Raw genomic sequence first — 25,470 nt, 5'->3', positions numbered from 1 at the left:
AGATGATGTGTCTAGGAAAGCAGCATATAAAGCTGCCAAGCAGCAGGGATTTACAGCGTGAGAGAAGGTTGGGATTTGCTGAGGTTGTGCATGAGTCCTGCCAACTGGAGGGCTCCATGTGTACCTGGTACCAGCTGCTGGCTGGTAGGAAGACATCCTAGCCGGGAAGGTACAGGTGGAGTAAAGCAGAGCCCTGGGCAATCTCCCAGATTGTTACAGGGTTCTGCACCATTCCACCTTCAGAAAGGCACTTTTTACCCAATCTTTACAAATGCCTGATATTCAGGAACTGTGCTATGAATTGAAGCATATTTGCTATTAAATGGTCCATATTACTTACCTTCTAGTGGCTGAAAGTGCAGTCGTTCAGAAAAAGAACCAATGTTTTTGAAAGTGCCATTCTGCATATCTGTCCTGAAAGCTGTAGTGAAATAGATGACTTTTGAATATTAACATGGGTCTTAACTTCTCTTGCCCTTGTTCTCAACCCCACACATCTTCATGAACTTGGTTCAAACTTATTATTTTACTTTCATGTTACAAAAATGACAATGCATAGTAAAGACTTGGAAGTGAATACTTTTTTGACTGTGATAAAATGAGGACTTTGTAGAAGTCATCTACCGATGTGTCAAATTTTCATTTATTTTTTCCTAAACTAGAAGACCATTCTGATTTTCTTCAGAAACACTATCCTCACTTCTATTTAATTTTTAATACCCAACTGCTTAGCAGCCTTTACAGGAGTAAGGCCAGTAGGTCTGAGTTTTGTGTAGGCACTGATCACTTGGTCCATATTGGTGTTCTACCCCTAATATACCTTGAAGCCTCAGAATGATCCCCAGGAGACAAAGCTGTGGCACATACATGTTTGTATATTTTCAGTAGAGGTTTGTGGAAGCTTATCCTTTGGGCAGGTGTGGCTGTTAAAGCACATCCATGCAGTCACAAGTTGGGAGGAGGGTAGGCCATCTGTATAGTCAGTGTCTTAGTAGAGGTTTGCACTGCAAAACCCCCCCACTAACCCTGGTTATAGAATTATGGTTTTATACGAGAAAATCTAATATTAATGTGCTCTATTTAGGTTAATTTTGTCTGAGTGACTCAGACAGTTCCCAATTGTGATTGGCAATCAATAGCAATAATGTGAGCACTAAGTCATATTTCTTCATCAAAATGACAAGCCTCAGAGCAGACAGTATAATTGTTTGCTTTTCTGCACAGATAGAGACATGATTGCTCTGCCTTTTTCTAAAGAACGAGTTCATGGGGGCTGAAGGTATTAATATCTAAAGTACCAGAGACAAAGACTTATGTAAGAATATGGAAGTGTAAATATAAACCAGAATGGGCATCATGCTAAACGTTTGCAGCAGTAGCCAGTGACAGGTATTTTATAAATACTCTTTAGAAACTTGGAACAGAGTGGAGCTTCTCAATATGGCATCTCAGAGAGTCTTGTTTAACATGGAAGTATAACAGTTGTTAGGTACATGCATACATGGTCTTCTAGGAAGAGAAACAAGGCTTTTAGAGTTTATGCAAGTAATGTAACTTACGTAGCTGTTATTTCTCATCAGTGTCTAACCTTAAACCTTAAATTGAAAAATAAAATCTCTAATTTTTTAATGAACTTACCAATGCGGCATATGTTTTTTCCTGTTTTATTGAGTCTTATCTCCATAACAGAGAATTAAGTATCACTGTTTTCTTTCAGTTTTTAGATATCAAAGTTACATATTTCTATCTAGCATCTATTTTTTTGTGTTTGTGTTCAAAATGTCATATGTCTTTAGTTTCAGTTATACGTATATTACTCAATATCTGCAATATCAACAGTTTCTTCAGTACCAGTGTGATTCATAGATAAGCCAGAAAAAGTTGGTTTTTTTGGAAGCACCTGATATCAAAGGGAAGAAAGCTACAGAAATCCTGTTGAAAGTTGAGTTGTTTCTCACTATGAAATTTCAAGACTGTCAGGAGGAGGAATGGGGCAAGGGAAATTAATGATTTTAAGATGGAGCTAGCGTCTCTAAGAGAATCTGTGCTGAATGATTGCTGTACAAGGCTGGTACTGGTTTTGATGCTGCATCTTGTTCCTGTGTTTGTGATCCTCTTAACTCACATTTCAAGTATTTCAGTTAATGTGTAGGCAGGAGTTGTATTGAACATTTACTCATTTTGGAAAACCTGGACCTCGATAAAGCCCAACATGCAATCTGCCAGGCTATCATGATTCAGGTATTCTGCATTGATTTATACATTTTGTCCTTTTTATTCCATATCAAATGGAATTGTGTAAAGCTGAACCACAGCTCATTTGCAACCACCATGAGCCATAGCAAAATGAAACAAAGCAAATATTCTGTAATTTGTCAATCAGTTTTGGAAAGCTGATCCCAGCCCTACTTTACACATACGTATCATCTTTCAGAATTTTAAGGAAACATATATATGTTTAGTTGCTGTTATAAAATTTATGTATGTTTTTTTCTTGCCTAATTTCATCTTTCATCCGAAGACTGTGTTAAGAATTGAGATTTTCTACTACTATTTTATGTATAAAAAATTAAGATTCTTAATTGTGAGGAAAGACTGTATGATCAAAGAGCTAACAGGAATGCTAACAAAGGAAAACATGAGAAGAGTATTTTTAATGAGAATATGTAAAGCTATGTTTTAAGTATGCTTTCAGCACCTACTTCTGTGATTAATCCTTATTTGAGTAAAAGGTAAATTTGTGAAAGAGCCATCTCACTGTTAAAATTATACCTCTAAGTTAAAGATACAACCACATCTTGCATCTACTGTTTCTTCTCTAGTATAAAATTCTGTGCCTGGCTTTAGTCTGCCAGTTACTTACTAGCACAGTAATTTTAGCTTTACAGACACAGTCTTATGGTTTGCCTTGGTTGTATCAATAACAATCTTGCGCCATCTGAAGAAATTCACAAATCTTGGTGTTCCCAGGTTCAGATATTACTGCATTTTCTTTTTTAAGTTTGCTTAAAACTAAAATTTTACCTTTGGTGTAGAGGCATCCCACTTTCAAACACACGTTGTCTAATAGTTCAGAGAACAATTTGGCAATATTTTGTTCATAAGGTTAGGTATTTAGTACAGAGTTTTTTCATAGATTTTTGTAAAGTACAGTTTTGACTGTGGCCAAGTTGTGAAGGTCTGAGGGTGTGTTACAAGGTTGTCCGAGACATAGTTATGTTAATATTGCCCTGTGGTTGAAGGTGGCGCCGACCTTTGATAAGCCATTAAGCATTGTTTGTACTGATTTCAGTTTTAAAATGAAACCATTACAACGAGGACTTTCTAAACATGTTGGTATTTTACCACTGAATGATTACAGCTTGATAATATTTGCTCTTCATTTTGGAATGTTTGATTTTGAAAACAAAAACATCTTCAGTATGTCTTCTGTATTGTACTGTCATTCCTTGGTTTAAACCTTGTTAATGTTCATAAATGGTTTACCTACCAAAGCTTTAGAACTGGTTTTGAAGTTATTTTGCTAAAATGCTAAGTTGTAAGGTGGCTAATTATAGTTTTCAGTGGAAAAACACAGCATTTTGATACTAGGAATCAGAATAATTAAATTATGCACTCAGTTCTATTAAGAGTTTACCTTACAAGCATGATCAAAGCACTTTGCTTTTCTGTCTCAGTTTTCACAGGGCAGCTTGTGTTTGTAAGGGCTGGAAGTTAAGAAAATAAAATAACTTTATAAAAGAGCAATAATGATACAGACTGTGAAGAGAAATTTGTAATGCCACTTTGAATGAAAAAGCCTCCTTAAAATAGTCAATAAAACTACTAAGGCAAGACCCTTACCATGGATTAATCCCTTATTGCATTTTAATGTTTGCTTTCTTTTCAAATGTGCCCATCTTAAACAAGGAACAGATATATTTAGGACCTCACCACTCCCTTTTGTATCTTGGTCTTCCTGGCTCATTACTGAAAATTTTGCCCAATATTTTTTTTTTTTTTAAGATGAAACTGTAAGTTAAACAAACATGGTGCAACTTAACAAAAAATTCTATGAGTAAGTACCACTTGGTAGAATAAAAATCTCAGGACTGAGCTTTTTCATATTTATGTTACAAATGATCAACATACACTTTAGTAGTTAGAACAAAATGTATTTCACAATAAAAGTGTATATAACCAATGTTAGTGGAGTGGTCTATGCCTTTCTTCCATGTGGCACATTAAAGCAGGTAGAGTTAAGCAAGGGATAAATTTGACCCTATTTTTTGTGCTTTTATTGTAATCTAATTTTAATTTTGCAGTTTTCCCTGAATAGAGAAGAGGAAGAAATATTAAGCTGCCCAAATAAAACACGATGTATGATCTGAGAAAATCCTACTGCATATTCTGTAGTAATGAGAGCATGTTTATCATTATGGATTCCCCTGCTGCAGGTTGTTTATTCGGTTTGAGTAGCAACCATGTTTTTTATTTGACTGCTAAAATACTGCATTGTAAGTAGCTCTAAATTTCTCTGGTGACCCATATCTCTCAGCAGTTGGAGGACAATACAAAATGAAGAAAAAGAAATGGCATTTGAGGAGTACTGGAGGGCTAACTTAACCCCCTGTATCCTCAAATCTAGTTTGAAATACAACTTCCTGTTGGAGGCCTCTGTCTCCAGTAGGAGTGGGAGGAAAATACGATTCTTTTCTTACTGGATATGTTCTAATTGCTAGGAAGGGTAGAATGGGTTCGTGTGAATGTTTATACTTGAGGGAAAACCAGGAATATTGTTCCTAATTCTGTTGAAATGCAGACATTTTAAAAAGTTCTTTTAGAAAAACATAAGAAGCTACTTGGAAGTGTCTGAGTTATACAGCAGGTCTGCACTAAGCAAGCTCTACCATCAGACCATACCTGCAAGAGGCTGCTGGTGTGGGCATAGTTCAAGAGCCATCCTTAGTAATTTCTACTATGGTGGTAGGTAGAGCTGTTCCTGACCCCAAATGAGACAAACTTGGCTGATAAAACCATGGATTTGTCCCTGTGACTGCACTGTGTTAGAGGCTGCTGATATCTGTCACATTATTTGCAGCTTAGATGTTTTTGGTGTTATATGATCACTAGAGGTGGTAGATGCTTTAACTCTAGACCTGGGGAACTGAGCTGTTTTGGAGTTAGATCTTTGATTTAATTTTAATTCAGACCTGTGCCTTGTTAGTTGTTTTTGGGGTCAAAGATTGGAACTGTTGTCACCATATGCTTCTGCATGGTCAGCTGCCATAAACTGATTTTGGTTTCATATTCTGTCATGTAAATGCATATTTTGGCGTACTTTTTCAGTATGCTCAGTATGTTCATGTATTATAAGAAGCTTTATAAAAGGACACAAAATGTTTGTGGTATTGATATGAAATAAATGGATTTCCTTTTAAATGGCTTTCTTATTTCAGAGTTACAATTACAGTCAGTTTTATAAACCTCCAGTTCACATAGTCACAGAATTACTGTGGCTGGAAAAGACCTCTGAGATCATCAATTCCAGCCTCTCACCAGCACAACCACATGGGCCAGACCATGGCACTGAGTGCCACATCCAGCCTTTCCTTGAACACATGCAGGGACTGTGCCTCCACCACTTTCCTGGGAAGTCCATTCCAATGTCTGATCACCCTCTCTGTGACAAAGTGTTTCCTAATACCCAACCTAAACCTCCCCTGGAGCTTCAGCTTCAGGCCATGCCCTCTGGTCTTGTCACTAGTTGCCTAGACTTGTTCCCTTTTGCTCAGTGATGTATGAATCCTGTGGTAGAGGTTGAAGGTGTTTTTTTTAATAGAGAAGGAATTCAACTCAAATTCCAACTCAAATTTTCTTCAGGAATGTATATTTCTAATTAGACAAATAGACAAGGTATTTTACCTAGGTTCAATTTAATCCTACTGAAAGCATAGCAATTTATTAAACTTTTCTGAAAGTTTTTTTAACAACAGTTCAACAATATGCTACATTGCCCAGCTGAGCTGTATTTTTTAGCTCTTTCCCCACCAATGCTCTGTTGGGAAAAATGACATACTTTTGGTGGTATAGTACTTCCTTTAGCTATATGGCCATTAGAGCAGTGAAATGTCTTTGATTGCCTCAGGGTAGAGATAGACTAGCTAAAAACTCTATTTTATGGGTGAGAATCAGATGTGTGTTCTGCCAGCAGTTAGGTTATACACACTGCTAGGATTATCAAACCGAATGTTCATCTGACTCTTAAGTGAATTGATTTGGCAGATTTATATGGCAGCCTTTAATTTGGAAATACTGAAATATTCTTTTTTAATAATTACCCCCTCTAACTAGAAAGTTTTTGTTGTCTGAAAAATACTAAGATTTAACTTTTATGTTGATTAAAGAAAATAACAAGTCTCAAAACACTGAAATGTCTTGGGAGTGGAAGTTGCAGTATTTGGTCAGCACTTCAAGTTCTCCTTGTGTAAAACATGATTGAGCAAATGAAATACATGAAGTGTCTGGGAAATCGCTAGTTGCAATAAGGAGAATGAGAGGCATTTGTCTTTTGATTTGTTGATACTGTCAATTTTTGTGTGACAAAGGGAGAGAGCAAAACTGAGATCAGCTTGTGGGTAATCTTGATGTGGCAACACTTGTGTTATAAACTCTATTTCCTGTAACAGTTTCTATCTCCTGCTCTATTGACCGTGCTTCCCAGCTTTGTATCATCAGCAAAATTTGTCAACAATCTCTTGCTTTTATGTTCAAGTTATTAAGAAATATTTTAAGTACAATTACAGATCAGTTTTAGAGGTGCTTTGCTACTTAGTTGTCTTCTGGTCAATAATTCTCCTTTTTTGCATATGCCATTGTTAACTCCCCTTTTTTTTCAGTTTCTGATGTATTACTTTTTAAACATAATTCCTATCTTCTCCAGTTAAAATAATGATTTCCCACTTGGCTCAGTGTCAGATGTTTTACTGAGTCCAGACAGATTGAATTCCCTCCATTTCCTTGTCCACTAATTTAGTTATCTTACCAGAGGAAGATACCAGGTTAGTTTGGCATGCTCCTTCCTTGGTAAGCCAATCTTATGTTTTATCCTAACTTCTGTATAGCTCTGTATGTTTAATTATTCATTCCTTCAAAAATGGTTCTAACCTCTGTATACATTGAGGTCAGACAACAGTTACCTAAGTAGCTTTTTTTCCCCTTTCTTAAATGCAGATTCTTAATTTCTTATTTTTCATTCAGGCGTTACCATTTCCAGCATGATTAAATTAATAAAAACCCTTGCTGCTGGATCCACACCTTCATGTGTCTTTTCTTTTTAGGCTGGGCCTTTTTCTGGTTCCCCTCCTTGGCTTTCCTGCTAGTGACCAAGCTCTGTGTTGGTCTATCCTGGGATGAATCATAGAATCCTAGAATCCCTAGAATGGTTTGGGTTGGAAGGGACCATAAGGAAGGGATCATCTAGTTCCAGCCCTCTCTGTCATGGTCAGGGACACCTTCCACTAGATCAGATTGCTCTAAGCCCCTTCCAAGCTGCTCTTGAACACTTCCAGGGAGTGGGCTTCCACAACTTCCCTGGGCAACCTGGGCCAGTGTCTCACCACCCTCTCAGTGAAGAATTTCTTCCTAATGTCTAACCTAACTCTGCCCTCTTCCAGTTTAAAGCCATTGCAAATATGTTAAGAGGGAATGTCAGGAGGACAGAGCCAGGCTTTTTTCAGTGACGTCCAGTGATATGACAAGGGGCAGTGAGTGCAAACTGGAGCATAGGAGGTTCCATGTAAATATCAGAAAAAACTTTCCTGTGAGAGTGACAGAGCGCTGGAACAGGCTGTCCAGAGAGCTTGTGAAGTCTCCTTCGCTGGAGACATTCAAACCCACCTGGACACGTTCCTGTGTGATGTGCTCTGGGTGACCCTGCTCTGGCAGGGGGGTTGGACTAGATGATCTTTCGAGGTCCCTTCCAACCCCTAGGATTCTGTGATTCTGTGATTACCCCTTGTCCTCTCGTTACAAGCCCTTGTAAAAAATCCCTCCCTGGCTTTCCAGTAGGTCCCCTTCAGGTACTGCAAGGTGCTCTAAGGTCTCCCTGGAGTTTTCTCCAGGCTGAACAATCCCAACTTTCTTAGCCTGTCCCCATAGCAGAGGTGCTTCTGCCCTCTGATCATCTTCATGGCCATCTTTTGGACTCACTCCGGCAGGTCTGTGTCCTTCTTGTGCTGGAGGCTCCAGAACTGGATACATAGAGCTCTGCAGGTGGGGTGTCGTGAGTACAGAGTACAGAGGGAGAATCACTTCCCTTGATGGGCTGGCCTCGCTTCTTTTGATGCAGCCCAGTTGGCTTTCTGGGCTGCCAGCACATGCTGCCATCTCATGTTGAGCTTCTCATCACCATCATCCCTCAAGTCCTTCTCCTCAGTGCTATTCTCAGTCCATTCTGTGCCCCACCTGTATTTGTGCTTGGGATTGCCCTGACCCACGTTCAAGACTTTGCACTTTACCTTGTAGAACTTGATGAGATTGTTATGGGCCCACCTCTCAAGTCTGTGAGGGTCCCTCTGGATGGTCTCCCTTCCTTCCATTGTGTCCACCTCACAGTTTGGTGCACAAACTTGTTGAGGGTGCACTCAATGCCATAATCCATGTTGTCAGCAAGGATGTTAAACAGCACTGCTCCCAGTACCAACCCCTGAGGAATGCCACTTGTCACTGGTCTCCATCTGGACAGAGTCAATGTACCTGCATCCTCATGAACCATTATATTGTGGTTCCATCTTCTAGCTGAAGGTGCATACTGGGCACTGAGACAAAATTTGAATTTAGGCTTGGGGATGTTCCTTTGTTATTTTTAATTTGAACCTTACTACTTTTTTTTTTTTTTTGAACCTCCTTACTTCTTTTTTTTTTTTTTTTTTTTTTTTCCCCCCCTTGTTTTTCTTCTCATGTCTGGTGAGCCTTTTACTGTTTCTAAATGTAAATTCAGCTTGAGTTTTGGCAGTTCTCACTTTTTCCTTCTAACTTAGACTTTGGAGCTGTAGCTTTTTTTTGCTTGCCATTCGTCTTTTCTATTCTCTGTAGATTTTTTTTGCATACTCTTGGTATAATTTCTGAGGTTATTATTATTCACTTGCTTAAGTCTGCAGCTTTATCCTGCAGTGAGGTTTTTTTGGTGGTTCAGGGTGTAAATTTTTGGCAGTTTTTTTATCTCTGTATTAAATCAATTTAAGCCTTTTCCATAGCTCAGTCCTTCACCTTTTTAGTTTGACTGCTTTAACTCATTATCTTCCTTAAATCCTCAAATATTTTTAAAAATCCTGACATAGATTTTGAAAAGGTTATAATGGACAGTTTTTCTCAACAGGTACTTGGTACAGGAAGATCCACAACATACCTGTTCTGCAATCATTGCACACTGCAGACCAAAACGTATTTCTCAGTTCATCATACAAAGTGAAGATCTGTTATAACCTACTTGCAGCCACTTTTTTACTTTGTAAAATTCCTACCTGATCTTAGCAAGCAGAGCTCACTCTAGTCTTCTGTCTAAGACATTAACATTTCAGTGATCTTTGCTAGTCTGACAGTGGAGAGATTCCCACCTGATTTCCAGTCTTGTAACTGGTTGTTTTTGAGAGTTTCAGTGAGACACCACAGTCAAATAAGCTTAATATCATGTATGTACATATCTTTCTGTATTTGTATCTGTGTAATTGAAATCTTTGAGTCAGATTTGTTTTGCATAAGCAGCTATCCTTTTATCATCCTCAAACTCTCTTAATCCACATAATTTTTTTTTTGTTAGTTCAGTGACTTTTTTTATGAAGAAAGAACTCAAGTATTGCATCTCAGTGAATCCTGCCAATATCTCCTGCAGTTCCTGGCAATATTAATCTCTCCTACCAGTATTTGAGAGATTTCTATCTAAGTAAAATCCTGTTGGCCCTATTAGGACTCTTATAGACCCTATTTTTATAATTCTTTCCCCAGATGATTTTTCATCTACGGTAACATACCTTTGTCTGTGTTACTTGTATTTCTTTGCAACATTCACAGCTGGAATATAGGCACTGAAAACATTTATTTTAAAGGGAATACCTACTGTAATACTTAGCTCCAGGTCTTACACCAGAAGCCTCTGGTTCTTCCCATGTTGCCAGAGTTATTGAATGAGAATACTGACTCTGGGAGTGCTTCCCTTTGACATCTCGCAGTCTTCTTTAGAAGCTGGATACAAGGATCATATTTTCTGTACATTAATGCTGTTTCCAGCATTTTTCCTTTTTAAAAAATTATTACTTTTATTTTTAAAAAAAGTTTATTTAGTATTTTGATATTTATTCACTTACAGCTTTATTCTCTGTTTGGGTAACAGGTGACAGATCTTTCACAACAGTTCTCTCCTGGTTTCCTGTTTTAAAACACTAACTACAGTAGACATGACTCCAAACCTGAGTGACTCGTGCTCAAATGGTGTCTTTTTGTTGAGAGAAGTCAGTTTTGAGAGAATACCCACCAACAGTGAAATGTCCCCAAACCTTCAAGTTAGTTGCAAAGTTGTCTGCCAGTCAACACTATGATGCTATGTTTCCACCTTCCTCCCTTGAGAAGTCATATAATGAAGAACCACGAGATTTCCACTGAAAGCTCTGTCTGCTGCACCTGTCTGTGAGTCATTTAGGTAGAAATGTGGATTTATGGTTTGTCTCAGTATGAGGGACATGCAGTGGAGTTTCTCACACTTTGTCTTGATCTGGGGCTTGGAAGTTGCTTGTCAAGTGACAAGAACTCCTAAGCATGGTACTGACTGTCCTATGATTCTAAGAGTCCTTTAAAAAAAAATTACCATCTGCTATAAAAAAGAAGATCTACATATCTAGTGTGGGGTAAACTCATGCTGTGCATCAGCGCACAAACGTTTATGAAAACATACGCATTGATATAAAAAGCCAACACTTGCCTTTTTTCTATAAATGGCATATAGCCGTGTACAATTCAACATATGAAAGATCCTGGTACTTGGGAACTGATTCCTACAGCCATAAATTCTTGCTCAGCTTATGTATTACTTCCAGACCCAGCAAAGTAAAAAATGCAGAGGTCCTCCTTTTCCTGGAACACAAAGAGACAAGACCTCAGCGGTACTGTAGAAATATCATATGGACACCAGGCTTTTATTCCAAAATTATTCCTTCAGAGATCGCATTTGTGTTGCAGAAACCTATAAACAGAAGTTAAAAAAAATCAATTAAATTGTGTATTTGATTTTGGTGCAACACTACCATTCAAAGACTCTGCCTTATGAATAAATTTATTCTATAGGATGTTAAAAATAAATTTAATGTATTTTTAGTTGCTTTTTCTTCTCCTGCATTCTTTGTTTTGAACATGACTGAAGTTTAATATTTAGGAAAGCATGTTCTTAGTTGATTCTAGATTAATTCCTTTACATAACCAGAAATTAAGTAGTAAGTATCTTGCTGTTGCTGTGGGACCCTATTTGGAGGTACATGCAGCAGCATGCAATGTAATAAAGGGTTCTTTCAGCAAATGTTTAGGAAAAATATTTTCCAAGAGATCTGCACGTGATTAGAATTACTGAGTGCTCTCCTCTTTGGCTTCCTGTTTTGGAATGAAATGCCTTCAGGACACTTGGAATATCTCAGTTTTGAAAAGCAAGAGCAATTTAACCAATTAAATACTTCCTCTTCTTAGCTGTGATTTCAGTTAGTTGTAAAGAGGGATGAATATATGAAATAGTCCCTGAGATACCGTAATCAAATCAAAGAAGTAAATTAACTCCAGTAGCCAGAGTAGCTTTTGAGGGAAATTAGAGCAGTTGCAATGCAGGAACAGTCAAAATGACATTCTAGCTCTTTCTCTGCTCATGTATACAGTTGCTAGCTCTTTCCTCCCTTCTTGTGTCCTGGGTTTCAAGTCCTATGGGACACTGAGTGAATGGTCCTCTTGATACAGTCATGAAGTTAGGGCTGTGGAGCCTCTCATGCTATGTGCTCTCTGAGCACGAACATCACCTGCAGAGGCTAGTATGTCACAGTGGTGTTCACCAGGGCCCTGGAGTACTGGGCTCTGTTCCCTGCTCCAGCAAATGTTTGGTGACTCATACAAAGTGGAACAGGAGAGATGTCACTTCGAGGGGTTGGTGGCTTGGTGCCTGCAGTGCTCTTATGAGGGAAGAGAAATGTGCCTTCAAGTTTCCCCACGCAGAGGGAGGAACTGTGCAAGATGGGTGAATGCAGCATTGAGAGGGAGGAGGCAAACATACCAGCTCTCCTGTTCCTTCTCAATTTTTCTGCTGCTCCTAACAAAGAGAAATTTGAAGATTGTTTGGAACAATTTCCTAATTGCCTGAAGTATTTTACATAGCTTATTTATAAGGTTTGAAGAAAAATGTAGCTGTGCTTGTCAAACAGTTGTAGTCAGACCAACCTCTTCAGGACCCTCCACCCAGTACTGAGCAGTTCAACTACAAGAAGAATTCCCTGAGATGAGAAATTAATGTATTTAACAGCTCACCCATTATGTGGATCTTGCACCTGTGTAAAACTTCTATAGTAACAGTATACATGAGCTTGGCAGTGTAGCTATGTACAGTTTGTGCCATTTCTTGATTTTTGTAAAACTTCTGCTACAGTGGTGTTGTCTGGTCATTGCATTTATATGTATTTGTTGAGCATTACAGGTGTTTTCCACCACATGCTGCTGTTGAAATATTTGGGTGTTGCTAATTCTGTACTGGGCTTTCCTGTCAAATAAAACAAGGCTTGCATGAAGAGGAGAACTGGTAGAAGAGTAATTCCAGACAGAAACTTTGTAAATAATTAATGCACATTTTCTGCTTTGCTTTAAAGAATTTTAAAGCAAATTCCAAATCCTCAGTTTTGCAGTGTATCTGGCTTCAAGGTGCAGTAGTATTGAGCTCTATAAAATTCGATGGCGTACTTCTAGAGCTGGGATCCTTTTCTACTTCTGTGTTTTCTTAATTTTTCTGCAGAAGTCTCCTAGCCATGTTATTCAGCCATAGGAGTATAGCTTAGATGATGCCTTAATAGGCAATTTTTAATTGTAAGAATGTATTGCATTGTGTCTTCTCATTTGAATTTTGTGAAATTTAGCTGCATTTTCTCAAACTACAATTACTTGTTTATAAAGCTTGCTAGCAGTTACAATTGCATTGAGATCTATTATGTACCAAATTCCTGGAAATTAATAGTATCATGTAATACAGCATAGCAGTTTTCATTTGAGATCACCTCAGTAAAATAATAGATTCAGTACTTTCTTTCCATCCACTATGAATGTCTCCATTGTACATTTGGTCTGGTTGTGATCAGTGACATTTGATAAAATTATATTTATTAGTACTTAGAATATTCTTACAAAGTATTATGTTTGAAAATAACCTAAAGGGGTTTTGACCTGCTCAAATCTGAATTAACAGCTTTGCATTTCCCATATAACAGTGATTGGAGAGTAGAAGGTAAATACATCTGTATTACATCACATATTAATAAAATAAACAGTTTTTCAGAGCAAGCAAAAGCTGAGCTCATTTGACTTAGTAGGGTCTTGCCCTTTTCCATTAAAAATATATATTTGTTAAACTTAAGTATTGCAAAAAAAAAAGAGTTTACTGGATCCTAATATGCTACCTGTTTTTATTTATATGTAGGAACAAATGCAGGTTGTGTTTTTTTAATAATTTAGAATTAATTATTATTTTGAGTGCTAGTAAAATTTTTGAGTTAAGATTCTTTTGATTTTGCAATAGATTGTTATATTTTAATTTTATTTTCCTGTTATCATAATAAGATAATATATATGCTTAAGCACTAATACATAGTTATTTTAATTGGATCTCTCCTATTAAAATAAGCTAGTTGTAATTAAGCTACATTGTTTATGATTACTGTTTCTACTATTCATGCTTATGTAATACAGGTTATGGCTAAGCTTAGATAAGCATCTCAGGTAACTTTTGACAGATATTAACTTAATCAGACACTGTTTCCTTTTTCAAGAAGGCAGCATGCAGCTCTTGCGCTTACTGCAGTAAGTCACTGTTCTTTCTCTTACGGTATCCTGAGTGGGCATCAGGGCAGGCAAGCCTCTCTGAAACACTTGCCCAGCCCCTTGACTGCCAAGCCCATAGCTCAGCAAACGACTCCAGAAGTGCAATATCCCTGCTTCCCCTTCAGCTGCTTTTTATTACAACCTCTAACTTCAGATTTCTTGTTTTTATAATGCCAGGTTTTGTGCCAATTTGAGCATTTCTCTCTATAACTTTTTCACTTGAATTACTGCTAAACACTGTCTGTTAGTCTTGGCACCATTTTCATACAGTTTCCCATCTGAGAAATTAATGAGGATTTGAGTTTGTCTTTTATAAATTAAAGGTTTGTAGGCATTTGTTGTCGGTTTTCACATCGAATTAAATGTGGCCAAGACTGGGTTTCTGCTGAGATTCTCAGAGCAGAAATATTAATCCTTGTACTAAAAAAACAGAGCTGACATAAAATACAGCTGAACTTGTACCTGGGTCTTCTAATATAGCAATTTTTTTTTCTTTTTACCTATTATAAAGTATACTATTATGAAGCATAGACCCCAATCCTGGAAGCACTTGAGTGCAGGAAAGCAAGAACCTTGTAAAATAGTGCTTAAGCTTGAAGTAGTAACTTTTACCAATTTGTAAAAATGCAAGATAATGACAAAATTAATAGGAAAGTACTGCAGTTTAGTTTCTGTCTGTCTGGATGAAATTCAGTTATATAAAACTTTGCTTGACTATGAACTTCAATTTTTTTTTTTTACTCCAGTAATTACTGCAAACTAAGTGCAACCATGTGCAGTTATACCTGCCAAAGTGTGCCCTGCAAAAGGCATCTAGGGGAGATGTTGGTTGTCCTCTGTTGCCCTGTAATTTGAGAGAGGCTACAGACAATCCTGATTTCAGTTCTGACATTTGGTAGAGGGGCTGGGAACTAGTTTGAAAGTGCCTGACTCATTGAGTGCCTTGTGGAAGCTCTTTGCTTCATCTGTAATAAGTAAGTATGTGTTGGATGAGACCAAGGAAGGGACTTTGGACTGATATTTACAGTACTCAGAAAAGGAGGCTATATTTTCTGTCCCTTCCCACAAGAAAGCTGGGGAGGGACTTTTTACAAGGGCATGTTGGTCTCCATACCTTACCTGCCCTACATGACTTTTGTCACAGAAAAGCTAGAGGCAAAGAAGAGCAGGTATAGGTACCACCATCTCTCATTTCTTCTTACCTCACCATACACAGAAGAAGGACTGCTGTAAATGCCTAATCCTAAGGAATAATATTGACAAGTTGGTTGTATATCATGAAAGTAAACTCATCCCTGCAGCTTATAGATAAGTTTGCTCTGTTCTTCTGTGAGGTTTATGTCTATAGCTTTGCATACACCCTTCTTTTAAGAATTTTGAATAGTCTAGGTTCTCCATCATCCCTCAGCAGGTGGTCCATGTCTTTCCTGCTCCTCTGATTATCTTCCCTCATTTCCTAGCTTTGCTGGGTGTTAACTGTAATTTCTACCTGAAGAAGTTTTCTAACGTACTGTGTCTCAGCACTTCAGCCTTGTTTAGAGTGGAGTCTTGTACTTCCTACATAATAAAAGAAGGAAATGTTTCTTCTGGGGGAGGAAAGAAGCCACCAAATTTTGCATTTTATATGTGACAACCTGGCAAGAAGAAAGAATGATCTTGTGAGAATTTCCACCTTTATGGGAAGAAAAAAATCACAACTGTTCTTTTGTCATGGTCCATTGCTTCTTTTGCTTGGGTAGGTTTTGCTTTGACTTGTGATAGTGATTTTAAAGCAATCAAAAGACAAATCTAATTTCCAGCCATTAGCAGTGATTGTTAACGCATGAGGGACCACTAGTTTTATGTGCTGTATTTTTTTGAGGTGGAAGTCTTGGTTTTGGTCTTTTGGAATGCCTTAAATGACAAAAAGCTGTGGGTTTTTGTTTTTTTTTGTAACCTCTGTTTTTTAGGGGGAAAATAGTAATTCCAGTAATAACTGGATATGTAACAGTCTCGTGGTCCGGGTCACTTGCAGTTAGATTTTTCTTTGGGAAATGAAGTCTTTCAGGGATCTCTGTGCCTGTAGGAATCCATTACCTGTCTACATTAACTCACCTCTTGGTTTTTACAACGATGACGTGGTGGTTGTTCATGGTAGCTGCATCTTCCAAATGAAGGCTCTTTGGGCATGTCATTTAGTAACATCACCATCTAATTTAGGAGCCACCTTCTTTCTCTGCTGGTGAGGAGTAGTACTTAACCAGGTTCTTCACCTGTCTCAGTGATTTTGGGGAAATCCAAGATCGTGGGAGGATTTTACAGCTGCATACGGAAAACAAATCCATAAGATAACTTTGTAGTTCTTCAGAGCTCTTCTCTTATCCTCATATTGCCTTGTCTATCACTAATGATGGTGGCACCAGAAAACACATGGAGATTGTTGGTTTCCCTGTATATACTTCACATAAAAGAGCAATTAATTAGTGTATATTAAAATGCTGCAACTGGTGGCAAAGACGTTTGTTAACCATTCCACTTACACTTAAATTGTGCAGGAAGGTGTCCACATTTTTACGCCTTTTTACAGGGCATGATGAAGTGGGTAAGTTTGATTAGAGACTCTAAATATTAGCATAGAATAAATATTTAATAGCGAACAGAAGATACTGACAATGACATACTGAAAACTGACATTCTCCTACTATGTTCAAATAAAATAATAAGAAATCCCCCATGTGCTAAGATGGTTTTGAGGTTCCTGCAAGTCTTGGTTTGTTGGGGTGGTTTTCTTCATCATGTTTAGTTTGGCAAGGAGGTTTTTAAATTTTAGGCCTTCTTGTAATTTTCAAGTAATTCATTTTGAGGCTGGAATCCAGGCACCAGGCATACTGACAGTTCACCTTTGGTCAGCCAAGCTCACATCTCCTGCCTCCTCCATCTTACGAGGATGATATGAGCTAGTGGTGGGGTTCAGAGGTGGTCTGCTGCCCAGCATTACCTTGCTGACCACCGTAACTCCATGCTGCATTTTCAGTATGGAGGGGAAAGGAGGATGGGATCCGGAAGTTGAAGGTCTGTGTTAAGGGTGAGGGATGACTCAAAACTCTGCAGGGGAGGGACAAAAAACAGCAGCAAAATGACCTGCAGAGACTAGACCCGTGGGGACTGCAGGCAAAAAAGTGAGACACAGTCCAAATAAATGCGGAGAACACCCAGGAGGAAGAATAAAAAGCACAGATACAATCTCACCGTGCTGCCACACCCTCCACATTAAGCTCTGTTTTAGTTCTACCTGCGGAACACTGTCCTGCCATTCAGTTTTCATGTGCAGATCTACCTATTTGCCAAAGGGAAAGTGTTGAACAGGGAGGGGAGCTGCTCCCTCAGAGCTATTGTGTTTCACACGGTAACTCACAGTCATCTATGAAGAATGCCACACTGGAGAAACAGTGATACATTTGTTTTCAGCCTGAAATGAAATTAAGTGTAAATGTATTCCAAACAATGAAATCAGATTTGTTTACTAATCTGGATTGCATCTCCCTTTCTCCCTCCCCCAACCCCAGAAACGAAACTTGCAGTACCAGTAACTGTGCCTGCGTCACCTCTTCCTCCCTTTCCTGCTTGCAGACCAGTCCTGCCGCGCTCCTGCAGGAGAATTTCCCAGGAGGCTGGTCTGCAGCAAGAGGAAACAGAGGTCAAGACAGCATGAAAAGAGATGAAGAACATGAGAATTGGGAGAAAGGCAACAGTGACTTAAGATCCAGGAGAAATGTGCCTGCTGTTCTTTAAGCCACTGATTTTAGGCTTTCCCCAAAAAAGGGCATTAGGCCCTGCTTCTGCATTTCAAAGACAGTTTGGGCTGAGCAAGGGAGGCTGGCTCAGCCGGCCCCCTGCGGGTGAGGTGGAGAGAGGGAAACGCTTGGTGTCAGCAGAGAAAAATCCATTTTTTTTATCAGGTAATTTTGTCGCCTTCCCAGTTTAGCCCTTCTGTCACTTCCCTGGCCCTTCCCTTTCCTTTGGAGCCCTCCCTCCAAAGGTGACCTGCCTTAACGTAACTCACAGTCATCTATGAAGAATGCCACACTGGAGAAACAGTGATACATTTGTTTTCAGCCTGAAATGAAATTAAGTGTAAATGTATTCCAAACAATGAAATCAGATTTGTTTACTAATCTGGATTGCATCTCCCTTTCTCCCTCCCCCAACCCCAGAAACGAAACTTGCAGTACCAGTAACTGTGCCTGCGTCACCTCTTCCTCCCTTTCCTGCTTGCAGACCAGTCCTGCCGCGCTCCTGCAGGAGAATTTCCCAGGAGGCTGGTCTGCAGCAAGAGGAAACAGAGGTCAAGACAGCATGAAAAGAGATGAAGAACATGAGAATTGGGAGAAAGGCAACAGTGACTTAAGATCCAGGAGAAATGTGCCTGCTGTTCTTTAAGCCACTGATTTTAGGCTTTCCCCAAAAAAGGGCATTAGGCCCTGCTTCTGCATTTCAAAGACAGTTTGGGCTGAGCAAGGGAGGCTGGCTCAGCCGGCCCCCTGCGGGTGAGGTGGAGAGAGGGAAACGCTTGGTGTCAGCAGAGAAAAATCCATTTTTTTTATCAGGTAATTTTGTCGCCTTCCCAGTTTAGCCCTTCTGTCACTTCCCTGGCCCTTCCCTTTCCTTTGGAGCCCTCCCTCCAAAGGTGACCTGCCTTAACCCATACCTTCCTGCTGCTTTTCAGCCTGCAGACCTCAGTGACTACTAAAGCATTTCGAAATACACTATTAACTCTCTCCTGCTGTCAAATTAACTTGTTACGAGGGGTTTTTATGTTGCCTTTTTCATCAGGAGGAATAAAAATAGTACAGATATGTTATTTTGCCTTCAGAACGACATACCTATTTATTTAAATATTTTAGTATTTTAAAAGGAACAAATCAGCTTAATTTGTTTAGGAGATACTTAAAGGTTACAAACAATTTTGTATCAATTAAATTTAGTGATAATTGATTTATGATGGTACTAATATAATTAATTAGGTAGTTGCTGCTTTTCCTTTTTCGAATACATACGTTGCTTTTAAACATCTGCTCAATAGTCCATGATAGCATGAGAATGATTCTACATGAGAGCAATAGAGGAGCAGATGCTTCCTGATGACAACTTCCCAATTTGTTTAGGAAACAGTCAGTGAGTCCTGGATTCACAGTTTTAACTTGAAACATGGCAACCAGGCAAGCAAATTTGCAAACAAGAAACAAAAAACTGAGAAATCAAATTACTTCATAGCAGTTTTAATATTTGCGGTTTGGACCAAACTCCTTTTTGTTAACATTTTTATGGGGGTTTTTTGTGGATTTTTTTTTTTTTTAGAACAGGTATTTTTTTTTTTGTCTTTACAAGATATGAACAAAATTATTAATTTCTTTTGTGATATATCTGTATGTGTAAATGTTTTGCAGTGGTTTTGAAATCTTCTGAAGTTAAAATTGATTTTGATATTGTCTGTTGCAGTAAATAAACCTCAGTATTGGCTCAAAAAGAACAACAGTACACAGAAAAAGGGAAGTTGAACAATTACTTGAAAAAATTTAAATAAGCTAGCATAGAACACAGATGAAAAAAAATCAGGGGTTGGTTTTGTTGTTGCTGTTTTGTTTTTCTGTCAGTTTTATATTTATGGCTTTATCAGTAGTTGGTTAAAGAGTGAAAAATCAATCTCTTTTTTAGGCTGATATAAAACTCTCTGAGGCTCCACAGCTTTATTCAGCCATCATAGATTTTTTAGGTGTTTCAAAGATCTTTTAAAATAACTTTACTTACTTTATTCGTGTCATCAGCAAAGTTCATCTCATCAGCTAGGGAGATACCATCAAAACTTTCAGGCACCAAAATGTATTTTCCCTGCATAAATACTCTGTGTTGTACTTACAGAGGCTATAAAGTATAGGATTACACATCGATGCTGTATCTCTTTTTTTGTAAGAAGTCTTGAAACTGCTGTTTACCAAAAGGAAAAGGGGTTAGAGGTAGCCCTAAGAAGGATTTGACTATCTGCCTTTATATGCAGATCACAAGTACAGTGTGCTCACTTGTCACTAAAACCGGAAAAAAAAGAAATCCCAGTATCAGAAGCATATTTTGAATAGGTGTAGAAACTTTGCAGTAGACCAAAGTCCATCTTGTTACAGAGCAGAAGAATGTCAGTTTCAAAGCTTCTTTGAGCTTTACATTCAGCTGAATGTTTAATTTCAGAAACTGCCTAAACTATCAGTCAAAAAAATCCAGGATAATGAAAAAGAAAAAAAAGTGTCCAAAAATATTCCTTCTGCTCTTCAAAAGAGTAAAGCAGTAAAGCTGCCTTCTTCCCTTCTCTGCTGCCTCTTCTGCCATCAAACTATGTAAATCTTCTGGAAAGGCCACTTCTGGGTAAAATCACCTTTCTCTGGAAGTAATAGGATGTTTTGGGAAGTCACGCACAGTCTGATGTCGGTCTGTTAATGGCAAAAATTCTACTTGGGGACTATCTCAATGAATAATGAAATTAGAAAGTCTCTCTTTTGCTTTCCTTTTCCTAGTCCAGCAAATGAAGACAGAATTTGCTTACCAGCTGAAATCAGTGTTAAATGAGCAAGTTGAATTCCTAATGCTGAAGTTTTTTCTAGCTTAGTTTATTACTTTCTGAGGTAGTATGTAGCATTTTTATAAAGAATGTTTTCCCTCAGGGTGTACAGATTTGAGTATTTCATTTTTGAATGAGTATTGACTTACTTATTTTCCTAAGTATTTGGAGGTAATAAGTAATGTAGCTCCTTTATCATTCAGTCTAAAATCCTCACAAATTAGATACCAGTATTTATATAAAGAGTCTACAGTCATTTTACCCTTACATAAAATGGGAAGTAGAAGTAGGGGTAGACATAGAACTTTTTTCTAGAATAATATTATTTGATACATGAACAGGTACTCTTGCCATGAAAAGGTCGTCTTACCATTTCCAAAAGAAGTATTTTTTAGGGAAGGTAAATTAGTGACTAAGCAATTGGCAAGGCCATAATACCTGATGAAACGTTACTGTTTGTAAAGCAGTATGATTTTTATCCCAACAGTTTGATTAAAAAATGTTTTGTAAATTTTAATGTAGGTTCAGTTCTGAATATGGACTCTTTCTGTTTCTCACCCCTATACACTTGAAAGCCAATGTCTAGTTGTTGTGGGGTTTTTTGTTTTTGTTTTTTTCTTTTACCACATGCTCCTGTTGTTCTCTTTTACTATTCTCACCAAGGTGTTGAAAATAGATCTGTTTTAAAGAGAGTTAGGCCTACTATAATTTGTGTTTTACTTGAGATGTTTTTTTGAGAGTATTTAAAAAATATTATTGCCTCTCTATTCCACATCTGATCAGAGCGTGTGATGTGTGGGAAGAAAAAGAACTAGGCATAGCATAGCTAACTACCTGGCCTGTGAAGTCAGGTACAGTAATCACCACTGTCTTTCTGACATGTTGTTTTTAGTATTCCTTCATATACAGCTTTAAAAACTAGGTTATCACTGAGACCACTTTCTTTAACACTTCCTTTCAGTGCTTTAGATATCTCTTTCATCATAAGCTAAAATAAACCAGTCCTGCAGTTATCCCAGATTTCCCAGAAACCATGTTTTTGTAAGCATCTATTTAATGTCCAAAAATGTATTTTGGACTTCTGGAGTGTAGCTTCCCAAGGTCAGGACTCTCCATTCCTGATCTTTTATCCATGTGCCTCAGCAGCATCTCGTTGTCTAATGCACTAAATTTAGGGAAAATAACTTTTATGTGGGCTATAAAAAAAATTGAAAGTATTTTGTGTGTCATTACTGTTATAGTTTATCAGTTCTTATATCTCTTTATAGATTGATTCATGGCTGAGTTGAGTTAAGGATATGAGATAAAAATGCAAAATAGCTTTAAATTTCTTGTGTGTTAAACCAGCACTGTGTTCCAAGGATGCTGGTTCTTCTTTTCTGTTCATTTTTATTTTGCTTGGACAGAGATAGTGAGCCAATATTCACAGTTGCTTGGCAATAGTCAAGCTGTGAAATGCACACCCAACCTGTGGGGCATTATGGTTGCTTAGTTAATGCATGTAAATTTGGGGGTTTGAAAACCAAACAAGTCCACACCCATAATGTCTTGGAAAGTTTGTTCTAACATTTAATCTTAATGGCAATATTAATTTAATGTTTCCATTTTCAGAGATGTTGAGTAGTGACAATTTTTTGAAAAGTCAAAACAACTGGGTGCTTGTACCATTTGTATATTCATTTGAAATGTTAGGAAATTTATGCTGCAGCTGAGATATATCTCAATGCAATAAATGCTATCTCTTCTGATTTATTTCAAATTTACAATAATTTTTACTTAGTTTACACCTGAAATACATGTTAACAGGAAAAAATGTCTCAGTTTTGGAAGTATTATTAGCAAAACCAACCTCTGGCAAAAAGCCTTTAAAGAAAGTAGAGCAGAGAATTTTTGATGGATACATTTGATTTGTCTTTTGGCAAGCAAAACCAGATTATTTAAGGATACACTTTTAAAATTGTCTATACTAAATGTATAGGGAGATGCAGCAGCGTTCACCTTATTGTCCCATAAAGATTTTAGAGAGCTGTTGTCTATTGCTTCCAAAAGCAGCCTGCTCTTAGGAAGACCTCAATACTGCAAATGCTTACACATAGTTTACAGTTAGTGGAAGTAAGTCTGCAAGATGTCTTTGTAGGTTTTGGACTTTTGTGATTTTCTTGCTAGTATTGATCGAAAAATTCCTTGGGGAATTCAAGTAAGTAATGCTGTGAAAAGAGTGATTGCCATTATTTCTGTTCTACATATTTATTGAATTTATTACAATAGTAGTAATTACTTTTCCCTTGGTACAAATACAGGAGTTGATGTATTACTGTGTTCTTGTTTGTTGTTTTAGGAGTCTTTGGATGATTCTCAAGTAGCTGGAGCTTGTGCAGCAGCAGAAGTGATTCGCTATGAATATCACGTCTTGTACTCCAGCAGCTACCAAGTACCTGTGCTTTATTTTAGGGCGTGCTTTTTAGGTAAGACCAATCTTCTGTTAGACAAAGGAAAGAATAAAATGCAATACATGTCAAAACCAGAGCTTTTGTATTAAATTAAGGACCAGAGTAATGATTGTAGGCAATAAGAAAGTAAGAGATGTGTCTGTTCACCAGTACATTCTGTAATACTCCCGACACAAGGCTTCAGGACCTTGGAGTAGATGATATCATCTCAGCCTGAAGGAGACTGATCTTTGGCTTCTGGCATCTTGCCTGTGGTTGACTAAAACTGCTGGTCATTTTTCTTTTCTTTAAATGAATACGAAAACTTAAAGATGCAGGTTTGAAATTGGCTGCAAAACAAGTGGACCTAATTAAAGTGCTTCAGCAGACTTGTATCACTTTCTTAACCCACAAGGCTGGGGTCTAAATGTACCCTTTGAAGTGTACATTGTTTTCTATCTAAATTTTCTGCTTAAACCAACATAAACCAAATAAGATATTACCTTTTCCTATCTATTAAAACTGGTTCTTGAAACACCATCTGATCTTTTCTCCCTGCTACATACATCTTGTTACCCATTACTCAACTGTGTAGCCACTGTGATTTCACTCACCATCCTGTCAGGAAGGAAGGAGGAACACACAGCCTCCTTCCAAGGCCGCTGCTAGTGTCACTTATTTAATCAGCAAACATAGAGTGATCACACTGCAGCACTGGCTGTGCTGTGTTCCTCTTTGCCCGAAGACTCTGTACCTTGGGTGGAGGGATTGAAATATTTTAAAAGTAATTTCATTCTGTCTGCTGCCTGGTAGCATCAGCATCTTTTGTGTTTTGAATAATCTCCTAACTTTATCTAGATAAAGATGTCTGAATGTTGCCAGTGATATCTTTTCCTTTTTAATTAAAAAGTAGCTTAAGCTGCTTTGAATGTGTTTGGTAGATTTAATCACTCTCTGCCTTATATTGTTTAATGGTTTCTAATTTTGCAGTGTTAGCATTTTAAAAGGCAGTTTAGATTTAAAATTGAAGAACAAATTCTCATAGACTCCCTGGTGAAAAGATTTTAGTCTGAGGTGCAGTTTCAGGAATGGATAATTTGGGGTAAATTTTCAAACTGGGATATGGGGAATTGGGGACATTGCTCTGCCTTTACTACCAACAGAACTCATTTGCACACATCCTGCTGCAAATTTATTTCTAGAATTATTACAGGCATTTACATGGGTACAGTGTTTTGCCTTTAAACTTACTGTGCAGACAGGAAGATAAAGTTTTGCTGTAAGAGACAGATTAACCTATTTGTGGTTCTGAAAAATGTTATCTTCTTGGTTTTAGCTGCATTAATAGTGTACTGTCTCTAAGAAGAGTTTGGGAGACACTGCAGATAGAGGAAATAGGACACTATTTCTACTGTACTGTACTTTCATATAATTAGTATTCACCATAAGCAGTTAATCACCAGAGAAGAGCTCCCAGAGACAAAACAAGTTGTTTAGCTTGTCAGCATCAGGGAATCGGAGGTGTTGAAACATGACTCCTTATAGCTGGAAGTGGATATTACAGAAGCTAGTGGATGAGCTAATGCACAACCATAGTATTACGTGCCAACAGCTCCCCTTGCAGTACAAAAGTGTATTTGTTCCTACATGTACAGTTATGTTTTAAAACACTTCTTCGGAACCTTTCACAATGGAAAACAAAGACTTTTTGTAGATAATTCCTAAAGTCACCTAGCTTTTCTTCAGTATCTAACATTCTTTGTTAAAATATAACATTCTCTGACTCTTGAAGAGAGAAGGATACAAAATTCAGGCAATCAATATACTTCCTATAGTGTTTTCTGCTAGTATTCTCTGATTTTAATTACTTTTGAAAATGAAAAATTCTGTTATCCCTTCAAGTTATTTGCCAGCCTGTGCTGCACAGTCTGAAGATCCCAACATGGGGTTTTCAGGAATGTGCAGATGACAGTCACTCACAATCTCTGGAGATACCTGAGCAAAGTATCTCTTGTCTTCTCCTGAACCTGGTATGAGGAAAAATCTAGGTAATGCCCTGAGATTTTTCTCCTTTGAGGTAAGTCTTCATGTGATAGGTCCCTCACATTGTTTCCCAGACATCTAGTAATATTAGCTTCATTCTTATCTGAAATAATCAGGGAAGAATGTTCTCAGACCTACATCAATTTCCCAGTCTAAATTCCTGCCATTATTTGTAGCTTAAGTCACAGAATTGGTTCTTCACAAGTCTCTTGTGAGCTATTCATGGTTTCACTTCAATCCTGTCCATACTGATCCTCATGGTAATTAGAGCTTGTTGGAGGAGGTGAGGGTGAGCTATAATCCTTCCAGTGTTTCCACAGCCCT

The 25,470-nt window shown here is 37.9% G+C and overlaps 1 protein-coding gene across 1 annotated transcript in view; it reads left to right on the top strand.

The window, feature by feature from the left end:
* The window catches only part of ATG10 (autophagy related 10), an 88,871-nt gene that overhangs the window by 29,769 nt on the left and 33,632 nt on the right, over positions 1-25,470 (top strand). Inside the window, exon 3 of the mRNA XM_010008406.1 lies at positions 23,013-23,139. Within this exon, the coding sequence (XP_010006708.1) occupies positions 23,013-23,139 (127 nt within the window). The remainder of the gene's footprint in view (positions 1-23,012; positions 23,140-25,470) is intronic.

Source organism: Chaetura pelagica, unplaced genomic scaffold (assembly GCF_000747805.2).
Source record: "Chaetura pelagica isolate M959 unplaced genomic scaffold, ChaPel_1.0 scaffold191, whole genome shotgun sequence".
NCBI lineage: Eukaryota > Metazoa > Chordata > Aves > Apodiformes > Apodidae > Chaetura > Chaetura pelagica.
Note: the sequence above shows the minus strand (reverse complement) of the source record. Positions and strands in the feature narration are given on the sequence as shown.